At 33.3% G+C, this 27,442-nt stretch overlaps 1 protein-coding gene across 1 annotated transcript in view; it reads right to left on the reverse strand.

The window, feature by feature from the left end:
• THEMIS (thymocyte selection associated) overlaps positions 1 to 27,442 on the reverse strand; it is a 162,702-nt gene that overhangs the window by 118,244 nt on the left and 17,016 nt on the right. The window contains exon 2 of the mRNA XM_039881075.1: positions 4,446 to 4,604. Coding sequence (XP_039737009.1) covers positions 4,446 to 4,604 — 159 coding nt within the window. The remainder of the gene's footprint in view (positions 1 to 4,445; positions 4,605 to 27,442) is intronic.

Below are 27,442 nucleotides of genomic sequence, written 5' to 3' on the forward strand. Positions count from 1 at the left end.
CTACTACAGCTCTGTTTACCCAGTATATCATGCTTGGCTATTATGAAAAATTAAAAGGCCCACTAAAAAGCAAAAAATACAGTAGAAGAAACAGAGCAAGCATCAGAATAAGGCTCTGATATGGCAAGAATGTTGAAATAGTCAAACCAGGAGTTTAAAACAATTATGATTAATATGCTAAGGGCTCTTATAGATAAAGTAGAACAGGTGGACAATGTAAGCAGAGAAATAGGAACCTAAGAAAATGCTAAAAGGAAACACTAGAGATCTAAAACACTCTAAAAGAAACAAAGAATGCCTTTACTGGGCTCATTAGTAGTCTGAATGCAGTAGAAGAAATAATCTCCACAATTCAGGATGAATTAATAGAACTTTCCAAAAAAGAAAAGCAATTAGAAACAAAACAAAACAAAACAAAAACAGAACAGGATATCTAAGTACTGCTGGACAACAGCAAAAGGTATAGCAAGGTATTTCCATGCATAATGAAAATGCCAGAAGAAAAAGAAAGAGATATAGGAACAGAAGCAGTATTTGAAGCAATAATGACTGTAGATTTTCCCAAATTAATGACAGACACCAAATCACAGATTCAGGAAGTTCAGAGAACACTAAATAGGATAAATACAAACAAACAAACAAACAAACAAACAAACAAAAAACTGCACAGGAATATTTTATTCAAATTACAGAAAATCAAAGATAAAGGAAAAATCTTGAAAGAAGCCACAGGAATAAAAGACCTTACTTACAGAAAAACAAAGACAAGAATTACTTCCAACTACTCCTTAGAAACCATGCAAGCAAGAAGAGATTAGAGTGTAGGATTGCAATTTGCTGTACCTACATGGAAAATGGTATGGAGGTTCCTCAAAAAATTGAAAATAGAACTACTACGTCGCCCAGCAATCTCACTTCTGGATATTTATCCAAAGAAAACCAAAACACTGATTTGAAAAGATATAAATAATCATTACAGCATTATTTACAGTAGCCAAAACATGTCTATCCATAGATAAATGGATAAAGAAGATGTAGTACATACAATGGAATATTACTCATTCATGAAAAAGAATGAAATCTTGCCATTTTTGACAACATGGATGGACCTAGAGGGTGTCATGCCAAGTGAGATAAGTCAGACAAAGACAAATACCAAATAACTTCACTTACATGTAGAATCTAAAGAACAAAATAAACAAAATGAAAACAGATTCACAGATACACAGAACAAACTAGTGGTTGCAGATGGAAGGGAGACTTCAGTGGGGTGAATGAAAAAGGTAAAAGGATTAAGGAGTACAAATTAGTAGTTACGAAATAGTCACAGGGATGTGAAGTACAGCATAGCAAATATAGTTGACAATATTGTAATAATTATGTATAGTGCCAGGTGGGTACTATAGTAATCAGAGGATCACTTCATAAATTATATGTGTCTAACCACTACGCTGTATACCTGAAGCCAATATAAAATAATATTAAATGTCAACTCTAATTAAAAAAAGGAATAGTGGTACATATATACAAGAGAATATTACATGACCATAAAAAAGAATAAAATCTTACCATTTGTGACAATGTGGATGATCTTAGAGGGTATTTTGCTAAGTAAAAAAAGTCAGACAGAGAAGATAGATACCATATGATCTCACTTACATGTGGAGTCTAAAAAACAAAATAAACAAACAAAGAAAACAGCAACAGACCCATAGATACAGAGAACAAACGTTGTTTGCCAGATGCAAGGGGTTCAGGGACTGGGTGAAAAAGGTGAAGGGATTAAGAAGTACAAATCGGTAGTTACACAATAGTCATGGGTAATATAGTCAATAACACTGTAATAACTTTGTATAGTGCCTGGTGGATACTAAACTAATTGGGGAGATCATCTCCTAAATTATATAAATGTCTACTATGCTGTATACCTGAAACCAATATAATATTAAATGTCAACTCTAATTGAAAAATAAAATCATATATATTTGTGTATATATATATATATATATATATATATATATATATATATATATAGATATATATATGACTTTTTGAGTTTAAAATCTAACTGGGAGTTGAAATTGAAAGTTTTGAGTGGAGTATAAACATCAAATATCAAAACATCTTTGTCAAAATTTATAAAAAATATTAGTGGCCTTGATTTTTATCTCTCTCCCTAGTGCTGATGTAGAAGGATTACTCCTGTATTTGGGATCTCCTTCATCATAACCTAGTTTGTTTTTTTTAAAGAAAGTATTCCCTGATCATTATCAATCTCTTTAGTCCTCCATTTTAACCCCGATCCTTACTATAAAACTAATATTGTAAGTATATTTTTCAAATTGTTGCTCATTTGGTGCAAGATCATTATGTCAGTTGAAAGCTCAAAAGGATATTCTAAATAACAACTACCCAAGTTAAACTGTTAGTCAAAGCTAAGTGTTTTAATTACTGTAATAAGAAACATCCCATTCTACGAGAAGATTCTAGTCAGTTTAACTTACTAAATATTTGTTATATATATATATATATCTTCTCCTAAACACTTTGGGGATATAGCAATAAATGAAATTCAGAATCAGTCCTCAGCAAACTTGTGATCTATTAAGCACATGATGCTCATAAGACAAACACACAAATAACTTTAATTACATGCAAAATGTATTAAATACAATGATTAAGGCGGGAAAGACTATAGTGATTCAAAAGGAGAGTTAATACATCTAGTTAGAGTCCTTAGGAAAAACTCCTTCTAAAGCAATGATTCTCAACCTTGGCTGCTCATTAGTATTACCCTGGGAGCTTTGAGAAACCTTGATGATCAGACTTTATCCCACACCAAATAAATCAGAATATCTCAGGCAAATGGCCTGAGCACCAAGATTTTTTAAAGTTCCCTAGGTGATTCCAATGTGTAGCCAAATTTGAGAACCATTGCTATAAAGGATAAGGTGAGGAAGAAATAATTAGGATAAAACAATGAGTAAGATTTCAATTGAAATGAGGCAGAATATTGGAGCACTCGGAAGTATCATCTCCTTATGTAGTTAATTTATTTTTATTCTCCAAACCTCAGTTCAAGTATAACATTCTCTAAAAGGCTTTGCCTGACTCAACCAATGATAATAACAATATTAATAATGGTAATAAAAGCTTTTTTTTTATAGCTCTTGCTATATGGTAAGTGCCATTCTAAGCACTTTAAATACATTTCAATATTTAATCTTCCCAACACTAGAAGACAGAGAGCATTATTATTCCCATTTTACATGAAAGGAGGGTAAAGAACTTGGCAAGGTTACATAACTTAGAGTGGCAGAGCTGGGATTCAAATATAATAACTTAGAAATCCATGTTCTGAAACATGACCAACTGGAGTTAGATGTTCCTTGTCAAGACTCTCATAGAAACCATGCATAATTCATTCATACCATGAATCATATTATATTGAAAATGTTTATTAGATTTTTCTCTTCTATTAATCGTTCATTTTTTTATTGATTCATCTATTCGACAAACAATTATTGAGCACATTCTCTGTGCTAGAAAATGTGCTTGCTACTAGAAATATAAAGTCCCCTATGTTATGCTGTATCCGTGAGGGATTTTTAATTTAAAGCAGAGGTTAGCAAACTACAATTCACAGGCCAAATTCTGCTGGCCACCTGTTTTCAGAAATACATTTTTATTGAACCATAGCCATGCTCATTGGTTTATTATCTAGAGCTTCTTTTATGTTACAACATAAGAGTGGAATAGTTGTGATGAAGACCATCTAGTCTAAAATTTACTATCTAGTCCTTTAGAGAAAAAGTTTGCCAACCCCCAGTGTAGAGAATGAGGCAAGTAAGGAAATCATCATTGATTAAAACAAAGTGCATGCTATGGTGCCCAAGATATTTTGAAAACATAAAAGAAATATCTAGGTTAAGTTAGAGGATACACACAAGTTTTCCAAAGACATGATATTTGAACTAATTTTGTAAGGCTGAGCAGAATTAACTAGACAAGAAAAAAAAAAAAAAGCAGCCAGACATCAATAAGACAGGGAAGTTAGTTGTGATTCAGGGAGCTAGAATAATGGCAATAAGAATAAAGTGGGTTGACATATTTAATATATATTAATTCATTCTACATAATTTATAAAAATATATCTTTGATTTCTTCAACTTCACTATTTAGCATAGCTGGTTCTGCATATAGTTGGAACTCACTAAATATTGTTAATAGAAAATATTCAGTCCTAAGTAAAAAATGTTTGTTAAAAAGGGGAGAAAATATTTGCCTTTTATTAGTCTTTAAAATCATATACAAATTCTGATTTTTGATCCGTTATCCTAGAGAGAAAAAAAATCTACCAGTTTTTCATTGTTTTCAATTGTATAGATGTATATTTCTATTAGCAATTCAGTTTTACAAATGAGAAATAGTTGCATATACTGTACCTGGAAAATTCATCGGCAGTTCAAATGGTTGTGGAGGCTCACAACCTTCAATGTGCTCACAAATTTCAGCTATGATTTTCTTAATTTTGAGACCAGTAATTTTAATCACTTCTCCTGTTGACAAACAGCATTCATTTCCAAACATTTCATAGATAGAACCTGAAATAAAGAAGATTAAACAGTTTCTTAAAATAATAATTAAATAATGAAGAACGAAGTGGAGTCAAAAGCCTCATATAAAATGTTTTTATTCAGTTCCTCTCTTAGCTACCTACCAAGCAGGAATTAACCAAGCTTTGCAAAATGTACAGCATGCACCAGAAAAATGTTAGACTTTCTCTTCATCCACTGGGCAAAGTATGAATAATCTTATTTTTGTTGTTATTGTAAATTGAATTTATGATTTCCTCTGTACCTTTAGCTCATCTTTCCAAAGTCAAACTACAAAGACGTCTTTCCTTACAAGGATTTATGATTTATTTTTTGCAGGGTCACAGAATTAGGCTCACATGAGTCAAGAATAATCTAAGTAAGTACTGCAAACAATGTTGTAATATAATCCAAGATCCAAAGACAGAGGGTCTGCATACCAGAGCTCTATATCAAGAGTATCATATCTACTTCTTAGACCTGGTTCTCTGCATCATTGTGAATATAAGACTTTTGTCCATTTTATCTCTTGATTTTTGGCAAGCTGAAAACTCTCTCAGTATCTTTATGGCAATAGGGGGCAGACCAGCCCAGATAAACTGAAAAGCTTCATTTTAGTTCAGGATTTCAGTCTCTTTCCTTTTTATCATAGATACAAAGCTAAGCTTTTCAGTCATTTATTTTCCTTTTATACCTCCTGATGGAAGAAGAGCAATTAGTGAAACGACCAGAGATGAGCAACAGAAAAGAGGCAAAAATTCTCGATAATCCACCCTTAGTTATAAGTGAGCAACCAAAAACTACATCTCTGGGATATTATCACTTGACAAATAAACAGTAAAGTAAAGGCTATATAAATAAACATTACAGAATTGTGGGGTTTGAAACATATCAAATTTTCCTTACTTCTAATACGATTTATAACCTCTTTATCACACTAAAATGTGAATAATATAAGCATAAGAATTTAGGTTTGTTTTCTGAAATTTTTTTTCTATTGAACCCCCTCCTTATAGAATCTTGCCTGATACATAGCAGGCAACTAAAACATTTTTAAAGAATTAATGGTTATATAAAAGTTATTAAGCTTGACATTCAATCTGCTTTAAGCAACTCTACAATTGTATCAGGGTCTAAAAAGAGAGCAGAGCGAACACTCAAATTAGAATAATTTGAGGAGGTTTTGACAAATGGGCAATTTACACAGAGGCACAGCCAGTCCTAAGCAACACAAGAAAATAAATACCCTGATCTCATTCTCCCTCTACTTGACTCTCTGGCAGGGCACCCCACTGGCCAAATTCAACCAGAAGCCAGACGGCAAGGGAGGTGCTGATTTCACATTCTCAAATAGAGAGTGGAAATGAACACCAAACTTACTGTTCATTACTTAATGAGGACCATTTTTACATACATACTAGTGTAACTGTTCCTCAAATTTGAAAATATATTTCTATAACTTCTTTTTTTTCTGATGTTCTTCCCTTAACTACATACGTATTTATACTTTTCATTAGCTCCAAAACACAGCATTGTCAGTCATTACAAATCCTTTGAGAGCAAGTTGGGATATTAAAAAAATAATAAATCCATAGTGACAGTTTTCTCCAATGAACTCAGAATAGTTAATTTCTCTGATCTTCATTTGGCAATTAATTGCATACTAACATTTTACATCTTTAGTAGTATCTCATCTTGTACTTAACTTTTTTATGACTTTAGTTTTTATTACTCCCAATGCAATTTTAAGCTTCATGAAAGAAAATATTGTATTATATTACTTCATAACTATAACACATCAACTTCCTTTCCTTATTCATTCAACAATCTTTAATTAAAACCTACTGTGTGTCTGGCATAGTGATTGGCAGTGGACACCTAAGATAAAATGAATAATTTTTTCCTTCCCAGAAGAACTGACTGGAAGGGAAAAGACAAGTAAGCAGGTATTGCAACAGATTATGAGAAAGTTATAATTTAGAAAATATAGGGCATTGTGGGAGATATTGGAGGCATTCAATTAAGAAATTACATAGGGAAGAGATTAGGGAAGGATCCCTGGAGGAGAAGACAGCTGAGCTGAGTTTTAAAGGAAGCATCACTAAATCTTAGGTCAGGCAGAGGCATTATATTTTAAAAGGCACTAAGATATGAAAAAGCCTCATACATTCTGGAAATTTCAAGTAGTTTGTTATGTTTCAAATGTAAAGAAAGGGAAGTGGTAAGAAAGGAGATTAGAGAAGTAGAGGGAGCATAGGTTTTCAGCATCTTTATAAAATTACCAACAAATGAAAAGGCCAATAAAAATCTGAAGCAACTACAAAGTCAGAGAATCTACATTTTCAATCTGGGAACTAATACCAATTTAATGAGAGGTCATATGTATCTAGGTGCTTGCTATCCAAAGTGTCATCTATGGCATCACCTGGGAGCTTGTTAGAATCCTGGCCAGACCACAAACCTGCTGAATCAGAACCTGTATTTTTAACAAGACCCCCAGATGATTCGTAAGTGCAATAATATTAGGAAAGCACTGGTCCAGGCAACGAATGTATAACTGAAATAGTCTCTGTTGTGAGATTGTTGCAAAACCAGAGAGAAGAACATGCCATACGGAGAAAACATTCCATTTCATTGAGGGGGATGGTGAAAGTGGGGACAAGGAAAGAGAAATATTTTAAGTACAAAAATGACATGGTAAGATTTTTCTTTGTCACATGAAACAACATAATTTAACCTATTCCATTTTAGCTGGTCTGCTTGGGCTTAATTTCAATGCAATGGGTGTATAATTGTAGATGTAACATATATCAAACTGACTGACTTGGAATGCCATTTTTTCCAAAGGTTCCATTGGAATTCAAAATTAAAAGATGAATTTATGTGAGATTACACATCAATTCACAGGGAATAGAAGCCAGAGAATTCTATGAGGAGAAAATTCTATGTTTTAGTCACCATACGAAATGCTTTTGACTCTTCCGGTCTCTTTCCGAGTATCTTTCTCTTTTTGAAAAAAGAAAATCACTCCTTTCGGTCATGTAAAAAAAAATAACCTTATGCAAATACTATTCTTTAACATTTATCTTTAATTCTTTATGACCTAATTTTCTCTAACCAAGAAAGCTATTAATTCACTTTCAATAGAGTGGTCAGCAATGCCCAAGACTAGAAAGGTATTTCCATGATAGGTGACAAGAACATACAGCAAATCCTAAATCCCTTAAACGTAAAAGTTTCTTGTACTTTGTCATCAATATAATGTCTCAAAATATACTTTTTCCTCAGTGAAAATATAAAATGGCTAATTTTAAAAATAGCCAACTTTCATAATCTTAAAACTAGCACATATAATGTATAAATTGCCTTTTAAAAATTCGCTGAGATGTGTGTCTGAACTGTGTTTGTGTATATACAGGTATTAAAATTGTTTTCATTTTAATAGGACATGTACTAAATATGCAAATCTCAAATCTATTAAATCTTTACAGACTGATTCTTTCCAAGTCAGAGCATATGTATTCAGGATAGTGCCAAACATCAGAGAAAGCTGGAACAAAGCAGACTGTTTTCAGTGATCAAACATCGCCCCTGAAGGCTGTAATGAAAGAGCCATGTGCCTTTGAAATCACCTTCTCCGTAATGCTACTTTGCTCAATAAAAACGACACATTAATATCCTTTTATGAGCTCATCCCTTATTTGACAATTCATATAAGCAATGCTGTGATCACATCAGAACAGCCAAAACAATTGGTTCAATAGATTTTCTTCCATTTCCTCTACATAGTTAGAAAGGCATGAGAGTCAGGAAAAAGGGTATTTACAACATTTAGAGATTTTTTTTCCCTTTATTCAAGATTCTCCCATTCCATCAATTCCCCCATCTCCTTCCTCTGCTGTACAAGGCCACTCACTCATCCCCTTAACTCCTCATCAGCCTGTCAAAGTTTAACCAATCCTAAAGATTCAACTCACATTTTTCATTGTCTTCTTAAAAGCCTTCCTTGATCCCCATACCTAAATGAGAAATAATTCTTCCCTCTGCGTTCTTTATGTATAGCTCCATTATAGCCCCTATAGGATTATTATCACAGCCTGCTATTAGGGTAATATTTTCTGACCATTGATACTATGCATATTTTAGAATTCATTATGAGTTCCTAAAGAAGAGATATCTCTTAACTATATTTATACTAATCCTCATATATATACAACTAGTAATATAGTTTTGGTCACTTAGTAGATCCTTAGTGAATGTTGAATTATAACTTAGCTTAATTGTAAAATGACAATAAATTATTGTGAATATAGTAGTAGTCCTTCTACATTAGCAGTTTAAAGCATGGTCAACCCAAAGCTTTGGCATGGCTTATATCACCATTTGGCATGCTTAATATCAAATGTACAAGCATATGTGAGATTAGTTGGAAACCTTGTGAATTATCTAGACAAAAACATTAGGGTGGTAATTCTATAATATGAATTTCTATTTGTTAAGTTTGCCACTTTACCACTATGTTTACTATTTTTATATTGCTGGACTTCAGGATGAAAGGAAATAATAAAATAAAATGATCTGAGATAAGTTTGAGGAAGTTAAGAAATTACATGTGTGAAGTTTACTTGATATTGTATGACAGTATATAAAACCACATCAAATCAGGGTTGCTAGTGGAGATATATCTTTACTCCTCATAAGTAGGTATGATTATTCTTTAGAATAGAGTGTGAAAATAAGTAAGCATGAAACGACAAGCTTGCAGATGTACTAGAGGCAGATTCTACCAGTTAGATGTTGGATATACCATAGAGAGGTATATCTGAACAATGACAGGAAATGATCTTTCAAGGTCATAGAGACTCTCTTACTCCACCGCCAAAATATGAAAATACAGACAGCAAAATATTGGCATTAGGATTAGGTAGTAAGAAAAATGATGACCACACTAAGAACTAAGGTGTAATCTCTCTTACATCTAAGAATATAGGGTTCTTTTTGTGAGTTGCAAGGTTAAGTGTTTTCTGGGAAGCCAAGCTTAAAAACTGAAATATGCTGAAGACTGTAGTAAATGTTAGTGAGTCTTAAACAGTCTGAATATGGGGAAGCAATGAAAGCCAAAACAGGTTGGAAAGGCAGGACCCAATAGCCAATAAAATAGGTTGAAATAGTAGTAAGACCAGAAACCAGAAAATACCCAACTTTTCAACCACACGAAGTGAAGAACATATCATTTAGATGACTAAGTTTTAGTAGTCGAGGAATAAAGATTCACAGTTTTATACACTAGTTAAAAACTTGATGTTTGTTTAATGGCAGAATCGATTTAATGGGTTAAATAAAACTGTGCTAAGAGAGTTCACAAGTTAGTGTTGTAACAGAAGTCATTATTGTGGCTCTTTGTGTTAACAATTACCAGAGCAAAGGGATGTAGGATGTGGGAGTATGAAATGAATATCGCTCCTACACATCTACGAACCATTTCCTTATGATAGTGGAACAACTCAGTGGTTCTATATCTCCTAACACTATTACTGATTAAATATTCTCCACATTTTATCCAAATATTAACTTTCCAAATGCCATCATAAATAATATCATAATTTTTATATGGAAAATGTCACATTGGAAGTTGGTGTATTGTTTTAGAAAAGACATGGTTTCTGATACATTTTATACATTCTATGTACTTTAATGTTATTTTAAATTTTAAATAAAACTACTGTAGACCTCTATAGCCATTTAAAGTAATAAACCTGTTCTCTATATCCATTTAGTGACTATAAATATACTGAGTTAATTGATTATACAGGGGCTCCAGTGTACTATAATGTGTCCATCAAATGCACAAAAAATAAAGCATTACCATATTATAAATTTTTCCTAAATTCATTAGCATTGAATACTTCATGAACTAGTTTGCTTATGAACTATAGTTTAGAAATTGAGAGTAAAGGTTCAGAAACTTTTATAGAAATTTTGAAGTTATTTTATACCCATTGAATTAAATAATAAAAATAGACTTGTATTTTACGTTTTTATTTATTTTCTTTTTATAATAATTTATTTATATTGTATTTTATTAAAGTAACAGTCCATGATAGATTGGGAAAAGAAAATAAATTGGACCTTCACCATAGATAGTTTGAGAAGGACTTTCCTAAAGCATTGAGTACAAAAGAATGACCACAGTCAGCGCAAAGAACCAGAGGCAGTCTCAGGGAGTTAGAGTAGAATTTGAACATACTGAAAAAAGGAAAGTAATAACCTAATACATGAAGTCTTAATCAGTATTATTAACTCATCTATCTCAATGTCACTAGGAGCTTGGGTGCCCTGGCTAAAAGACATAGGAATTTTAATCAACCTGACAGTAATAGTTCTAATTGCAAATTATTATATTGCCATTCTGATTTTTACATTATGTTCTTCTGAGCCGTATGAGGCAGTGCTTTAGCTTAATTGACCCTGAGCGCTTTGAATTGTTAGACCTACACAAGCTAAGGTACAAAGCCACAGGCAGGTAAAATCCCCTAGAAAATGAATTCCATGAGTTCTATCTAGTGTGTCAGGTATTTTTTATGACTGAGATGGCAAATATCTAGATTATATTCCAACATTTTCCCCTCCCATCACTAATTATCCATGGCATATTCCCAACTAAATCCAGATGAGGCCTGATAATCCTCTTCAATATAAAGTCCTAGGTAGCTATCCATCAGTTAAAGAGGGTACGGCAGATATAAATTATTCCCAACCCGGTTCTACACTATGACTTACCTTGTATTCTTTAAGCCCTCTTGGCTCACATTTATTTTTAAAGATTTTAATCCTCAGATTGGGCTAATTTAGTCCCAAAATCTTAGTCAAAAGAAATCTGGCAGAATACAGACTCTCTCAATCCATCTTTTTTTTTACAGAGCAGCTGTCTGAATTGAGGCATAAAACATCTAACTTGATAATAAAAACAACTTTATATACCCTGATGGCAGCTGTAGGATGAGTTTCAGTTTCATTTACATATCTAAGCAAAGTGCCACTAATTCTAATAATGTCTTGAATCATTGAAACTCAGTGTCAGACAGGAGTTTAAATATCATCATATCCTAACATATCATGTCTGAGTCTCTATACAATATCTCTACCAAATGGTTGTCCAAACTATACTTGAACACTTTCACTGACAGAATTTCAATTATATTAAAGTGGCCTAGTCTGCTTTTGAGCAATTCTCACTGTTAAAGCTCTGCATTTTATTAAGCGTTATATGTATTCCTATAGGATACATAGTGTAGAACTATTTTTAGCCCTTGGAATCATACAGAAAACAACTATTTAATTCTTCCAATAGCAACCTTAGAATGTTTGAAGACGCTATCACCAGTTGTTCTTCATAGCAAATCAATCTGTCAAACAATTGAAATGTGTTCAGGACAACTTCTTATAGCACAGGTTGCCCACTAGAAAACTACTTGAAGCACAACTTGCGTGAGTGTGAATGGCATTCTTAAAGCTGTGCCACGTGATATCATGCCTCTCAAAAATGTGTGCTCTTTAGTGTTCCAGGAGAGGTTGGATAGTGGCTATCAGGGATGTCCAAAGGACGTTACCTGCTATTAAACTAAAAATGTTCACATGAGGAAAAAGGCAGTCATATCATACTAGCAACACTTGGCTTTGCCAACCAATGAGTCAAAGTAGTTCCCATAGGAGAAAAAGCAAACAAAATCCTAAAGCTAAGTAGTAGATTTAATGAAATAATATCTCACCAGTAGCTGGGTTCTTCCTCTGTATTTCTTCCATCGCTAAAGCCAAGACATGGAGATTATTTCCCAGAAAAGGAGAGAAATTTAGTCATTGTTTTGTTCTAAAACTCAAAGATTTTTGAATATTTGGAGAGATAGTAATCTTGAAAAGAGAACCTTTTTTGGAAGGGAAAAATGTTTTTTCACGATTGCCATAATCTTTTTATGCGAATATAAAAATCAAACGATAGAAGATTATTACATAGTAGATTATAGACAAAACTCAATGTATGACATAAAATAATTTTTTGCCTGCAAAGAAAATTATAATTTATTTTTAATTGCAAAGATGAAAAAATCCAATATTCTATTTTTTACTTCAAAAATTGACTCTTTGTGCCACATCAGGAAAAAAATGGTTTTATAAATCAAAGCTTTTAATTAACAAGATCTGTTTCCTATTGAGAGAAGTCAAAGCCAGGTCCTAAGGAAGAAGCTCATAGAATTTTTGCTTTGAAATTAGTTTATAAAGAGAATAGAGGAATTCCAGTCTATCTCTGAGAGACCAGATAGAAAGGAGAGAGGTAAGTTTAAATGAAGAGTCATATTGGGGAAGATTAGTTGGGACTGATTTGGAGACATTATGTGGAGAGAGTACAGAGAGTGCCATAAATAGCCTACCCACATCCTCCATGATCGCCTTCAGGAAGCAGTGACTACAGTCTATGACAAAAGACCATTCTAAGAGCACTAAACTAATGTGAAAAAAGAAGCTCGGTTTATCAGTTTCTCACTTCTGTCTGGTGAAGACCTCCTTCAATAGCTGCCTGAATGACCAGCAAAAAGTGATATCTACATTTAGGTGGGTATCAGAGTCCCCAAGTCCACTCTCAGATTTGATATCTTACTAGAAGGACTCACAGAACTCAGAAAAGCTGTTATAGTCACACTTACAGTTTACTACAGAGAAATGATACATATTAAAACTAGCAAAGGAATGTAAGGGAGAGTTCAGGAAACAAGTTTCTAGTTGTCCTCACCCAGTGGAGTCACATGGTCAGAGCTTAATTCTCCCAATAATGGTGGATGACAAAGTATACAAACTATTACCAACCAGGGAAGCTCAACAGAGCCTTGGTATCCAGGGACTTTATTAGAGGTCAGTCACATAGGCAACATCACTGACCTTAACTACTCAACACTCAGCAATTCCTCAGACATCAAACTAATGCAGCATGGCCCAGGACCTTAGTCAAACCAGAACTGACATTCACTATAAGTCACATTGTTAACTCAAGCTGTCTAGAATAGCTCGAGTTCAAAAGTACACAAAGATATTCTTGTGAGGCAGGATACTCCAAGGAGCCAGCCAATGGCTAATACTTTCTTCAAAATGTGCAGAGTTTGAACATCCCAAATCTTAACCCTTTACTGCATACCATGTCACAAGACTATGTTAAAACTTGTCAGAAAAAAGCTGTAGAAGAGCAAGTGAATGAATAATAGGTGTCCTTTGAGTGGAAAACTAGACATCATCTGGCAGAACTTTTGGAGATTATCTGAATATATAGATGTATGCAGTTTTCAATGACATTACATTGACTTATAGAAATTAATAGAAATTTAAATTATACTTAGCCATACCGATGCAAATAATTATTTTCCATTAAAATAAAAATAATTTCTCCAGTACATATATAATTGACCTATGCCTTGTAGAAAAGGTAACCTTAAACATCACGTATTTGAAGATGATAGTCAGGTTTGAATACTTGGAAATTTATTTCAGCATTTCCGATTGTATTTTTGTATGCATATATGTGTGTTTGAACCGGTTTTTATGTTGTACTGGTTCTCTTATTTAATAAGTTAAACAAAATCTTTTGCATGTTCATCTTATGTTTAAACAGGAGTGATGTTTTTAACTGTGAAAAATTTTACTTTGTCAATCTCACATTAGTTGTACAACATTTACATTCTTTTTTCAATATACCTAGTCTTTCCAATTTGTAAAAGTAGGTCCTTGATTCTCAGAAGTGCAATAATAATTTGATAAATAAACTTTTCAATATTTATATTTGGATAGAAATACATTGAAACTTTCCTCACATTTGTAGAATATTGTGTCTGATTTGTACTGTAGATTTTCTTCCTTTTTTTGGTCTTGCTTTCCTCTCCCTTATTTTCTGATTTATTGAAAAATTTTTTAAATGATTGATATAGTAAAGAGAGAAAATTAAAGACCTAGTTTGTCTTCAAAATATATTAAATGTACTCAAGTACTTCCGTAAAGTGCAATATCCATTACAAGTTACCTGTTCAAAATGTCTATAGTTTTATTCAGTGAAAAAAAATTATAAAATAAACAATGATTAACACCATTACATAGCTATGTGACATCATAGTATATTTTAGCAGATCAAATTATCTCTTTTTATAAAGATTTTCTCCTCAGAACAAGTCTGCAACAGAATTTCAACATCTTATTTTTAAGAATGAGAAATGTTTTTAAATTTTATGTTCAAAAGAGTTAGATTGAGAAATTTTAATATACAATAAAATTCTAAAGTGCATTTTAAACATTAAATCGCCCTTCTATGAAAGAACTCACTGTCCCCTTATTTCCATGAAGTTTTGAAAACAATGAGAAACATTTTACACCAAATTGAACTGATAGATGTAATTTTTATAGGAATTCCCAAACTCACTATTATTAACCAGTTGTGAGCTCCTATACAATTCAGAGCACAATGCCATAAACTAAGGATACCAAAAGAAAAAAAAAAAGAAAGAAAAAAGAAAAAAAAAAAAACCAACCAAATAAAACACACAAAAACAAAGGATCCCCTTTCTTTGAGATGTTTGCATTCCGGGTAGCTGAAGATAGAAAGTACACCCAGATGGTTAAGAACAAAAAAAAGTAAACTAGTAGACATTAATGCCAGGCACAAATAATTGTAGCTAAGGCTACTAACGTTTCTCTGATCTTTGATAGAACTGATAATAACCACCACCACCACCACCCCAAAAATGGTTTTCACTGCTATAGAAAAGGAGATTTGACTACCCCTTTCTGAAGACTGTTCCTTTCTTCTCAGAGCAAAGAAAAAAAAGACAAAGAGTTCTTTTAGTTATGTAAACCATTGTTCTTGAGGAAACTTAGACACAACCATTGGCTTGAATGCAGCTGTGCTTAGCCAAGCAATTTCTCTGTAATATTAATTGGTATGTTTGAGTCACAACTCTTTCTCTATTTTGAGAAACAAAATAATAAATGGTTGTGAACCCATCCTCAAAACCCCAATTCAACTGCTGAAACAAATACCAAAAGAACAGTTGCTGAAACAAGAAATATATTTATTTCTCTCAAGTAACAACCTAGTAGTAACTTGTCAGAGTTTATATGGAAACTTCATAGAATCCAGCTTTTTTCTATGTTGCTATTCTGGCCTCTTCCACATGAGACCCAGTCTTACGTCCTAAGATGGCTTTTCCAACTCATGTCTGAATTTCAGCTAGTGAGAAAGAGATGGAAAAGAGGAAGACATATTCCTTTTGCTTTCATGGCATGCAATAGAAATTTTACACATCAAATACTTTCACAACCCATTGCTGAAAACTTAATCAAGTGGCCACATTATGCTTCAAGAGAGCTGTGTAATATCATCTTTAGCTGAGCAGCTGTGTTCACAGCTGAAATCTGTTACTGCAAAAGAAGGAGAGAATGAATATAGTTAGAGGGACAGCTAACAGTCAATGATCCAAAAGGTGAGGGAAAGGAATGTATATTTCATGATTTAAATTAGGTTGTACTGTGCCTGTAAATCTTACATTGTCTTATGGGGAAAATATATATTTTTTTATTCGAAACACCAAAGACAGGAGGTCTGTTGCTAAGGTTGACTGCAGGATAAAATTTCAGGGCTGATCTTTATCTCCGTTGAAGAGACACAGCTGTTGAACACACACACACACACACACACACACACACACACACACACACACACACACCACACTTCCTCTTTCCATTCATTCCTAGGCATTCAACTAGGTAAAAATCACAGATAAAAATGCTTTCTCTAGAGTCATTTTCAAATCCAGGATCTACATTTAATAGACGTGTGATCCCAGGCAACAACTTTATATGTAAAATAGAGAAAGTGCCCCAATTTCCTTATTCTTAAATTGAGGATATTAATAGTACCTCAAATAGTTATTTTGAAGGTCAGAAAAGATATCAAATTTTAAGCATAAAGCCCAGCACTTGCATCTATTAATAAATATTAGCCATAATTTGGTGTCATCATTATTATTTTGTATGTTGTTTAAGACTGAATAATTCAGTATAATGTTACATTATTGTAAGCTCGTATGATTTCTTGGTGAAAATGAAAGATGTTTGCTTTTATAGATGGGGGTGGCGTTTCACTGAATAAAAAATTGAATTTTTCTTTGTTAATTGTCCTAAGAAAGAGAAGATTATGGAAGAGAAAATAAGGACTTGAGAGGATGAACTTTGGTTGCAAATAAAGACACATTCAAGGTTTTTCTTCTTCCAATTTGGGCTAATGAAACTTGGTATGCCACATATGGGTTATAAGTGTGTCAATACATCGAACTCCTCATTCTTCAAAGTGACTAAGTCAGGTAGGTCTGGGAAGACAGCTGGCTTTGGCTGGTGACCTCTGGCTGCAAGTTGCCTTGTCTGTTTTTCCATGTGCCAAACAAATATTTCTATTGTGTATGTGTGTCTTATATAATTTAAAGAAGAAGAATGGTCCAGGTGTACTCCTAATGGAAAAGATAAGCTGCATTCTTTCATATGGAGATTAGCTGAGAAATAACTTTTACCAGGCAAGGATACAGTGCTATAGCTGTTTAGAAAGAAGCCTTGAAAGAAACTTTGTTTGTTTATTTATTTATTCATTTTTCTATCTATTCGGCAAATTAACACATGCTATGTGGCAAACAAAAGAACTATAAGAACTACTGATATAATGGTGAGCAAATTATATATTTTTAATATATTGGAATAAAAGATATTAATCAAAATATCATACAAATATGTGATTATAAAATGATAATTGCTATAAAGGAAAGTTGCATGGTATTAGGAGAAAGGGCCTGGGCGTCTGGGTTCCATGGATAGTACCTTTGTACTATATTTATTTATTAAAGCATTCAGTATTAATTGAGTTCCAGGCTATTAATCTCAAGCTTATAGTAAAGTCTTATTAAAAGGTTTCAGCTGAGACCTCTGTTTCTGGGAAGATGCAGTAGACATCCAATTTTCTAATCTCATATATCCCAAGCTTGAAGCTGAAGAAGCTGGCAACCTAGAAATGTCAATGAGTACAGATGAAATTTAAAAAAAAAGCACCAACAAATCTTGCTCTCTCTAGCCAAAGAAACAGGAAAGGAATAGTTTAGTAAGACAGGACGCTTTTTGACAATAATCGCTCTACTCAAGTCTAACACCACAGAAAAAATTTGGTTCTACAACCACCCACACCAGGAAAGGCTGAGTAAAGACGTTAGAATCCCACCATTGACAAGTGTAATAACAACTCACCCACCCTTTGCTGGGGTGGTGTCAGAAAAGGCAGAGTTGAGAGATGGGATTTGCATCTTTGTGAGCCAGTAATAAACCCCTACTGCCCGTCAGAGAAGCCACGTTGGGAGTCTGGACTTCTACTCTTACAGAGCAGTACTGAGGTGCTCTTTCTCCTCCTTCCCCTGGCTGCTGGGATGATGCCAGATATGTCTAGTAAAAAAAAAAAAAATAGGACTTTCACTACTGCCCACCACTAGGTATAAGTGAAGACCAGTAATGAAGCTCAGCTATCCTCCCATTAAGAGTGGTATTAGTGAAGGCCAAGTGAGAAGCTAATACTCACATTCTCACTAGCAGTTAGGGGGTTCCCACCCCTTCAGGTGTCAACATGGGCTGCAGAAGGGATTGAGACTTCTAACCCCACCTGGCAGTAATGATGCAGTGTCCCTATCCCCTGCTAATTTGATATCGATGTATCAATAGTTACATTAAATGTAAATGACCTAAATATATCAATAAAAAAGCAGATTGGCAGAGTAGATTTTTTTAAATGACCCAAATATATCTACAAGAGACTCATTTAAAATATAATAACATAGGCAGGTTGAAAAGAAGTGGATGAAAGATGTATCATGCATATATTTATCAAAGGAAATCAGGTGTAGCCATACTAACATCAGATACAGTAAACTTCAGAGTAAAGAAAATCACTAGGGACATTACAAAATTATATGAGAGTCAATTTACAAAGAAGATAAAGCAATCCTAAATGTATATATACCAAACGACAGAACTGGAAAATAAACCGGGAAAAACTGGTATAACTGAAAGGAGAAATAGACAAATTTACAATTATCATTGAAGACATCCACATCAATTTCTCAACAATTGCTAGACATACTAGACACATCACCAGTAAGTATATAGAAGAACAATAACACCATTAAACAACGGAATTGATCTACATTTATAGAACACTATACCTAACAACAGCAAATACACATTGTTTTCAAGAGCCCACTAGAACGTATACTGAGATATCTTTTACCATAGAACAAATCTCAACAGACTTAAAGAATTGAATCATAGTATTCTCTGAACACGATGAATTAAACTAAAAGTCAATAACACAAAGGTAACAGGAAATTCTCCAAACACTTGAACAATTGAAAAATAAATGTCATACCTCCAAACATCCCTTGAGTAAAAAGGAAACTTCAAGAGAAAATTAAATACACACACACATAACACTGAACTGAATAAAAATGAAAAACAACATATCAAAGTTTGTGAAACACAGAGAAGTAAGTACTGACAGGGAAATGTGTAGTAGTAAATGCTTATATTAAAAAAAGAGCAAAAGTTGCAGATCAATCATTTAAGCTCCTTCCTCAAGAACTTGGAAAGAAAAACAGAAAAAGAAAGAGAAAGTCAATAAAGCAAAGGGAAAATTCTCTGAAATCATCAATGAAATCAGCAAACCATCAGCAACTCTGAAAATAAAAGATAAAGATATAAATTACTAATAAGAGAAAACAGACAAACAAACAAAAACAGAGGATATGGCTACAGATGTTCCAGACATCTTAACCTATGTAATTTGACAATATAGGTGAAAATTGATTAATAATTACAAAATTTCCGCAAAAGAAATCTACAGGCTCTGATTATTTTTCTAGATAATTCTATCAAAATTCTAAGGATGCATTTTTACAAATTTTATACAATCTCTGCCAGAAAATAGAAGAAGAGGGAAAACTTATCAATTTATTTTATGTAGCAAGCATTACCATTATACCCAAACCAGACAAACATTACAAAAAAGAAAACTGCAGGCCAATATTCCTCATCAATAAAGACACACACACAAAAATCCTTCACAAAATTAGCAAATAAAGTCCAGCAGTATATAAAAATAATAACATTTTATGCAGAATTGTGGTTAATCCAAGAGATTAACCAAGGTTGGTTCAATATTCAAAAAGCAATCAATGTAATCTTCTATAATTAATAGGCTAACGAAGAAAAAGCAAACAGATCGATGCAGAAAAACATTTGACAAAATTAAACACACATTCATAACTGTAATTAAAAAAATTCTCTGAAAAACTAGGATACTGGGCAACTTTCTCAAATTGATGAACAGCATCTAGCAAAACGAACAAACAGAAACATACAGTTAACATTACATTTAATGGTTAAAGATCAAATACTCTCTCCGGAAGATCAAGAACAAGTGAAGGCTGTGTGTTCTAACCGTTCTTTTTCAACATAGTCCTGGAAGTTCTAGCCAGTGTAGTAAGACAAGAAAGAAAATAAAAAGCAAATATCTTGGAAAGGGAGATATATAACTGTCCCTATTTGCAGATGACATAATTACCTAGATAGAAAATTCTATGAAATCGACAAAAAACCCAGACACACAAACAAAAAACCTCCAGAAACTATTATGTGAATTCACTAAAATCATAGAATATAAGATAACATACAAAAGTCAATTGTGTTTAACTAACAATGAACATGTGAATACTGAAATTAAAAGTATATTTTACAATCACCTAAAAAATGAAATACTTAGCTGTAAATCTAACAAAACATGTGCAGGACTTGTATATTGAAAAGTAAAAAGCGTTGATGTGAGAAATCAAATATCTTTTAAAATTGGGGAGACATACTGTATTCATGGACTGGAACGCATAACAAAGATGTCAGTTCTCCCCCAATTGGTCTACAGGTTAATATTTCTTAGATCAAAATTTCAACAAATTTTTTTGTAAAGATAGACAAGATTATTTAAAACGTATAAAGAAAGGCAAAAGAACTAGAACACTAAAACCATTTTGAAAAAGAAGACTAAAGTGGAGGGAACTGGACTACTCATCTTCAAGACTTGTTATATAACTATAATAATCGAGACTGTGGCACTGGGAAAGGCATGCATATGTACATCAATGGAACAAAATGAAGCAGCACCTAGAAACAGCCCCACAGAAATAAGCCCATTTGATTTTTGACAAAGTTGCAAAAGCAACTCAGTGGAGGAAAGATGGCCTTTTAAACAAAAGGTGAGGGAGCAACTGAATATCCACAGGCAATAAGAAAAAAGCCTAGTATTAAACCTCACACTATGTACATACAAATGATAACTCAAAATGGATTATGAAGGCAAATATGAATGTAAAACTAAAAAAAAAAAAAGCTTTTAGGGGAAAAAAACAGTAGAAACTCTTTAGGACTTAAAGGCTAGGCAAAGAGTTCTCAGAATTGATACCAAAAGCATAATCCATAAATGGAAAACTTGATAAATTGGACTTCATCAAAATTAAAAATGTTTGCTCTGTCAAAACCCATGTGAAAAGAATAAAAGACAGGCTACAGATTGAGAGAAAATATATGAAACCATATATCTGACATAGAATTTATATCTAGAATTTATAAAGAATTCTCCAAATCAAATGCAATAATAATAATCAATCAAGTTAGAAAATGAGCAAAAGTCATGAACAATCATTTCACCAAAGAGAGTATATGAATAGCAAATGAGTACACTGTTAGCCATTACTAAATTCAAACCACAGTGAGATATCACTATATAACTACCAAAATGACTAAAATAAAAAAACAGTGACACTACCAAATGCTGGTGAGGGCACAGAGAAACCGGATTACTTTTACGTTGCTGGTAGGAATGTAAAACGGTAGAGCCACTCAGAAACACTGGCCGTTTCTTAAAAAATAACTAAACATGCAACTATGAACATTTCATTATTGGATATGTATCCCAGAGAAATAAAAAATATGTATATTTCTGAGAGACAACCAATAAAATGTACCTAAGCCATCAATCAATCAATAATGTTCACACAAAAACTTGTCTACAAGTGTTTATAGCAGGTTTATTCATAATAGCAAAAGTGGAAACAGGCCAAATCTCCTTCAACATGTGAGTAGTTAAACACAATCATGGTTCTTCCATACTATGAGATACCACTCAGTAATAAAAAGAAATAAACTATTAATTCAAAAATTTGGATGAATCTCCAGAGAATTGTTCTGAGTGAAAACAGCCAATCCCAAAAGGTCACATACTGTATGATTCTCTTCATATAACATTTTAAAATAACAAAATTATAAAAATGCTGAACATATTAATGGCTGAAAGAGGTTAAAGAGAGATGGGGAAGTAGAAAAAAAGTAGGTATGTCTGTAAAAGGGCAACATGAATAACGTGATGATAGAAATGATCTGTACCTTGACTATCAATGTCAGTATCCTGGCTGTAGTAGTGCACTATAGTTCTGTAAGATGTTAAGATGGAGGCAAACTGGATGAAGGATATATGGGATTGCTTTGTATTGTTGCTTACAATCATGTGTGAATCAGCAACTACTTCAAAATAAAAGATTTAATTTAAATAAATGTGTGTGCGCATGCGCTGCAGTGCACTTTTCACACTAGTAACAGACTGAGAAAGTCTGAGTCAATCACAGAAACACATATGGACAAGACAACGTAATAGAAGCACCTTGAAGAAAATTGTTCACCCCCAAAATGCAATAAGTCCTTTGGAGAGTCTTGACAGCAGAGCTAGAGGCGGTGGGTTATGTTGCTATGGGAGAAGGTGTGAGCCTCTTCCCACCTCTGGGACCCCAGGAAGAACTCCAGAGCAGCGCTGCCAATTAGAACTTTTTGCAATAATGAACATAATTTGAAGTGCCCAGCACTGCAGCTAACAGCCACATGAGGCTCACGAACATTTGAAATATAACTATGTAGCTGAAGAACTCAATTATTAAATTTACTTACTTTAATTAATTTAAATTTAAATAGCCACATTTAAATAGGCTAGCAGATACAGTACTAAACAGCATTTCTTTTTTCTACTAAAAGGAAAAAAGAGAAGCTTAAATGAGAGCCTAGGTTTTGCTATGGCAAATGAGTCAGAGTGTTGGTAATGTGGGCCTCTCTATTATCACTTTGATTGTCCTCTCATACTAATGAAGTTAGCAACATCTTAAAGTATACGCTCTTACATATGTAGTAGTTGATGTGTCATTTGGCCTAATGGGGTAAATCTGGATGGCTGGTTATTTATATCGATGGAATGGGTATTCCAGGAAGTTCACATATCACTTTTCAGATTTAAACAAATTACCACATGTTAAAGGACTATCTGACGTCAGGTGTCTTTCCAAGATGATCTGATTACAAAATAAAAAGTCAGTGGTTAGAGAGGATTTAAGGAAACTGGATTTAAACTTTAAGCAATATCGTGTTATTATCTAAGAAAGTTCTAAGAGCTGCCTGCAGAGTAACAGAAGACAATGAGGGAAATGAGATGTGTTACCACATACTACAGTGATGTAAGTATATAGTGAGAAGTGCCTGATTAGGATGGCTACTCAAAACATTGAAATAGCCTCACAGGAACTGGGGAAAGAAAAGTAAGAAAAACAAGACTCAGCGAATAATGCCATCTTCATAGGTGGACATATTAGGAAGAAAACACCAAGTTCAGTTCTTGGTATATTATTTCTGATGTCAAATGGTCATCCTTAAGCAGAGGTGGTCCTATTTAGTTCCTTTTAAACAACTGTTTGCCGACAGGCTGTATGAGAATTAATTTGGGAAAATTTAAAAATACAGATTCTTGGGCTACATTCTAGAAATTTTAAATCAAATTCACCAGGATGGAACACAGGACTAGGTAATTGTTTTAAAAGTTCCCTAGTAGATTCCAAAGGTTACTTAGGTTTGAGAAATAGTTATAAACCACAATAGGTGAAGTGAAGTCATGACTACATATGTCAACCTGGGGAATCACACAAATTAAGGATAAGTTAAAACTATAAGAGTAAAAACAGAACAAAAGCAACCCAATAGATAGATCTTCTCCAATGAGAGTGAGAAGAATAGAGCATCTGGGACATGTATGAGGATAAATGTTTAATATTATTATAATGTGCCTGTAATTTACTTAAAATACTTCCTCATAATGAGATACATATATAGGTTGTTCAATAGTTTTAACCTATAGCCCTGGGAAAGAGAGGAGGAAAAGTCAACATGTGTAGTACACTAATCAGCAATATAAACCCAAGGTGACTAGCTAACACACAAAAGATTAATCAGAAATCTATATACTTTTAAAACAATTGCCACAAGTGTCATCTACATTTATCTCCTAGTAACACAAAGTCTTCTTTATTACAATAATGAATATTAGTGTGACAGCTCCACTGGTGAAATGATTGGTGTTCAAAATGTGTCGATTAGTTCCAAATGTAAAGTAGGTGCTCCTTTTCTTGCAAAGGGGTGAGATAATCTAGAGAAGAGGTCCTAGTTCAGTGGCTGCCTCTAAGCGGTTTTGTCATCTAACTAGAAGAGTAGCTGGATCCTGCTGCTGGAATACTGCTGCAGAAGTCTCTAATGAAACCTTTCATGCAAGGTGCTGTCAGAGTATCGAAAAAGATAAATAGCTGGGACTATATCAGGCTGACACACAGGTCATATAACTTTTATATGCCTGCTTGCAAATTAATGTTTCATATTTGGCAAAATCTGATCTAAGGTTTTCTTTCATTGTATGAGACCATGTACTTCCAAGGACTGAAGACTATCAATATCTACCAAAAATAACCTAATAATGGTGAATAACCAAATCAATTCTGATCAGTTTTCAACAAAAGTCATTTTTTCCAGCAAGTTTGCCATGATTTTTTTACTCTTAATAGGATGAAATTAATATTCATCAATGGATTACATTAATAAATAGGAGCTGCTAAATTTTACTGAGCAGTGACCCTGTGGTTTTTAAAAAAACATGGTGCTTCCTTGAATAATTCAACTTTGTTTCTCAAAGGAATCTGAATTAGAAAAGCAACCAGCATGAAGCCTAACCATAAAAATGCAATGCTACAGGTCACTTGTCAGATAAATGGCATCTATCAATAGTTAATTTCACTGTCAAATTTTATTGAGAAGTTGCAAATGAATGGCTTATTGTTCCAAGTAAGAAGAGAACGTTCTTAATAGCAGAAATTAAAATTTCCATTCTTACTTCTGTCTTCTGTGGTTTAAAGCATTCATTAAAGCTTTAAGGCATGTGTTACAATAAGAAGTCATTTATTTAATGTCAGTTTTTTTTAAAAGTCTTTTTCAAGGCAATATTATTTCTATACTGAAAAAATATATATATTTCCTTAGGTACATTATCTAAAAATTCAAATGGTGTAATTAATAGTTGACTGAAACCATATCAATACAGAAGTGATCAAATAACCTGCTGAGCACTTTATGTAGAGCACCTCATGACACATCTTTGCAACTGTTATGCCTGACTTAATAGGAATGCCTTGACTTCTTTGAGATGGCCGTGGTGATTTAAGGATCTTTGTTGCTGTAAATTCAGCATCCTGTCAGGTATTAGGTAGCCACTCAATAGTGTTGGCTGAATAAACAGATATTCTTGGAGATGTATTTGTTCATTTCATTGTTTATCTATTTCTTTAAGTATCATTAAGAAAGATACTTGTTATCCTGTTATTGGAAAAATAAATTTTTCGTCTATTAATAATTGGCAAATGGAATAACCACACACACACAAAAACGTGTGATTTTAGGTCTCAGCTTCTATAAAATGAAGTTAGTTTTGTTGATCTAGAAGGCTGCCTCATTCTGAAAAGAGTAGATTTACTAGAAATGTAGAAAATTACTTTTTAAAACAATGGACAAATTATTCAGGGGCAGGGTGTAGGGAAATTGATTCTGCGGCCCTGGCCCCATGCACCTGGAGAGGCCAGGGATGGTGAGAGGTCAGAGTGGCAAGAGCGGAGCGGCTGCATTGCATTCGCGCCGTTTGAGGCTGGCCTTTCAAGAGCTGGAGTTACCCTCTCCGTTTCCGACCTGAAGTTTCTCTCCAAGATTGTTTTCCCAGGATTTACAATCCGCCCTCTCTAGGCTGGTCCCACTGTTGGGTATGCACGTGGGAGCTGCGCTTGCATTAATCCCCTTGAGGCGGACTTAATTTAACCGTTGACTCCGGAGCTTGCTCCTGTTAGGACTGCGCTGCAGGTTTAGCCCGATCACTAGAGTCACAGCCACCTCGTTCGCCTCATTTTTTAAAAGCATGCAATGTGAGTATAGTTGATTGGGACTTTTTTCTTTTTTCAGGTGCCATTTCTATTATCCTATAAGTATTTGTCCTTTCTTTGAATGAAAAACTTGACGGCAGTGGGCTTTAGTTTATACCCCACCTTCATGTTCTACTACAGCACGTAACGTGTACTCAAGTACATTACTGTCCAAGAGCATCTGTAAATGTAGCCAGTCTCACTTGACTAAAATATAAAGGAGAATGGAAGATAGAACAGCTTGTGTCTGATTGAACACAAGTTCATATTTCCGTTATTGTCAAGACTCTATAAACCTTTGAACATGCTATATTGTTGCTAATTTTTTAAATTACTGGAATAAATACATACACTATTTAAATAGGAATGTATTTAAATTAGTAACTATGTACTAATGTTAAAAATCAGAGTAGTCTCTGCTAATGAACAGTTAATTCAAAACTACCATGATTCGATTTCAGGAGTTCTGGGAAAAAAAAATGTTTTAAATATGCTTTAAGCTTTCTCTAATACCAATAGAGATCAAAAAAAAAAAAATGTGCTTTGGTCTGTGGTTAGAATTCACACATCGTTTATGGGGCAGGTGTTCTTTCCTTAACCGACACAAATGCTGAATCATTGAAACCAGCTCTTCTAACCCAGAGTAAAAATCTTTAGACCTAATTTTCTTTATAAGATTTAGAATATTGCAGAGCTAATTTCATTACGTGGTTTAGTAGAAAACTTGTCCTATTTCTTAAACAAACTATTTTTCTTTAAAATAACAATAAAATCTTGTCAAATAACAACTGTTCATTGCCATTTACAAAGTGTCATGTCATGTGAAAAAGGTAAGTTTCATTTCAGTAAATTTCATATCAAAGGTTTTGCTAGAATCTTAGTTTTATAAAGGTGAAATGATTCCAAATACTTATGAGGAATAACGCAAAGTAGATGACCTCATTAGAATGTAATGTTTTTAAATTCAAGAGCTGGAATATTGCATCAGAGATAGACATTTCTAAAAATAATTTTTCAGATGTTTTTTACACATGAAGTTACTTTTGCTCTCATTTTCAATACTTACTCTTTATTTAGTAGTGCTTAACAAAATTTATCAGTATCATCATATACAAAAACAAACTACTATACTTAAGGCAATAATTTTATTATTTTCATTTAGTAAGTGCTGTTCAATGTTAAATAAATGACCAATATTTTGTACCTATTAAAACGAATTTAGGTAATTAAGATTCTTAAACAAAATGTCCATTTCACAGCATTTGAAATCTAGCAGCCAATAAAATATATAATTTTTACTTAATCTCTTGCTCAGTTTTTTCTTTATACTTATAAAATAAAGCATATGAACAATCTATATTTATATGATTATATGCAAAAACACATATACCACACTCCACTTTTTAATTTTGTGTT

The sequence above is a fragment of the Pteropus medius genome, unplaced genomic scaffold (genome assembly GCF_902729225.1).
Source record: "Pteropus medius unplaced genomic scaffold, Ma_sr-lr_union100, whole genome shotgun sequence".
Lineage (NCBI taxonomy): Eukaryota > Metazoa > Chordata > Mammalia > Chiroptera > Pteropodidae > Pteropus > Pteropus medius.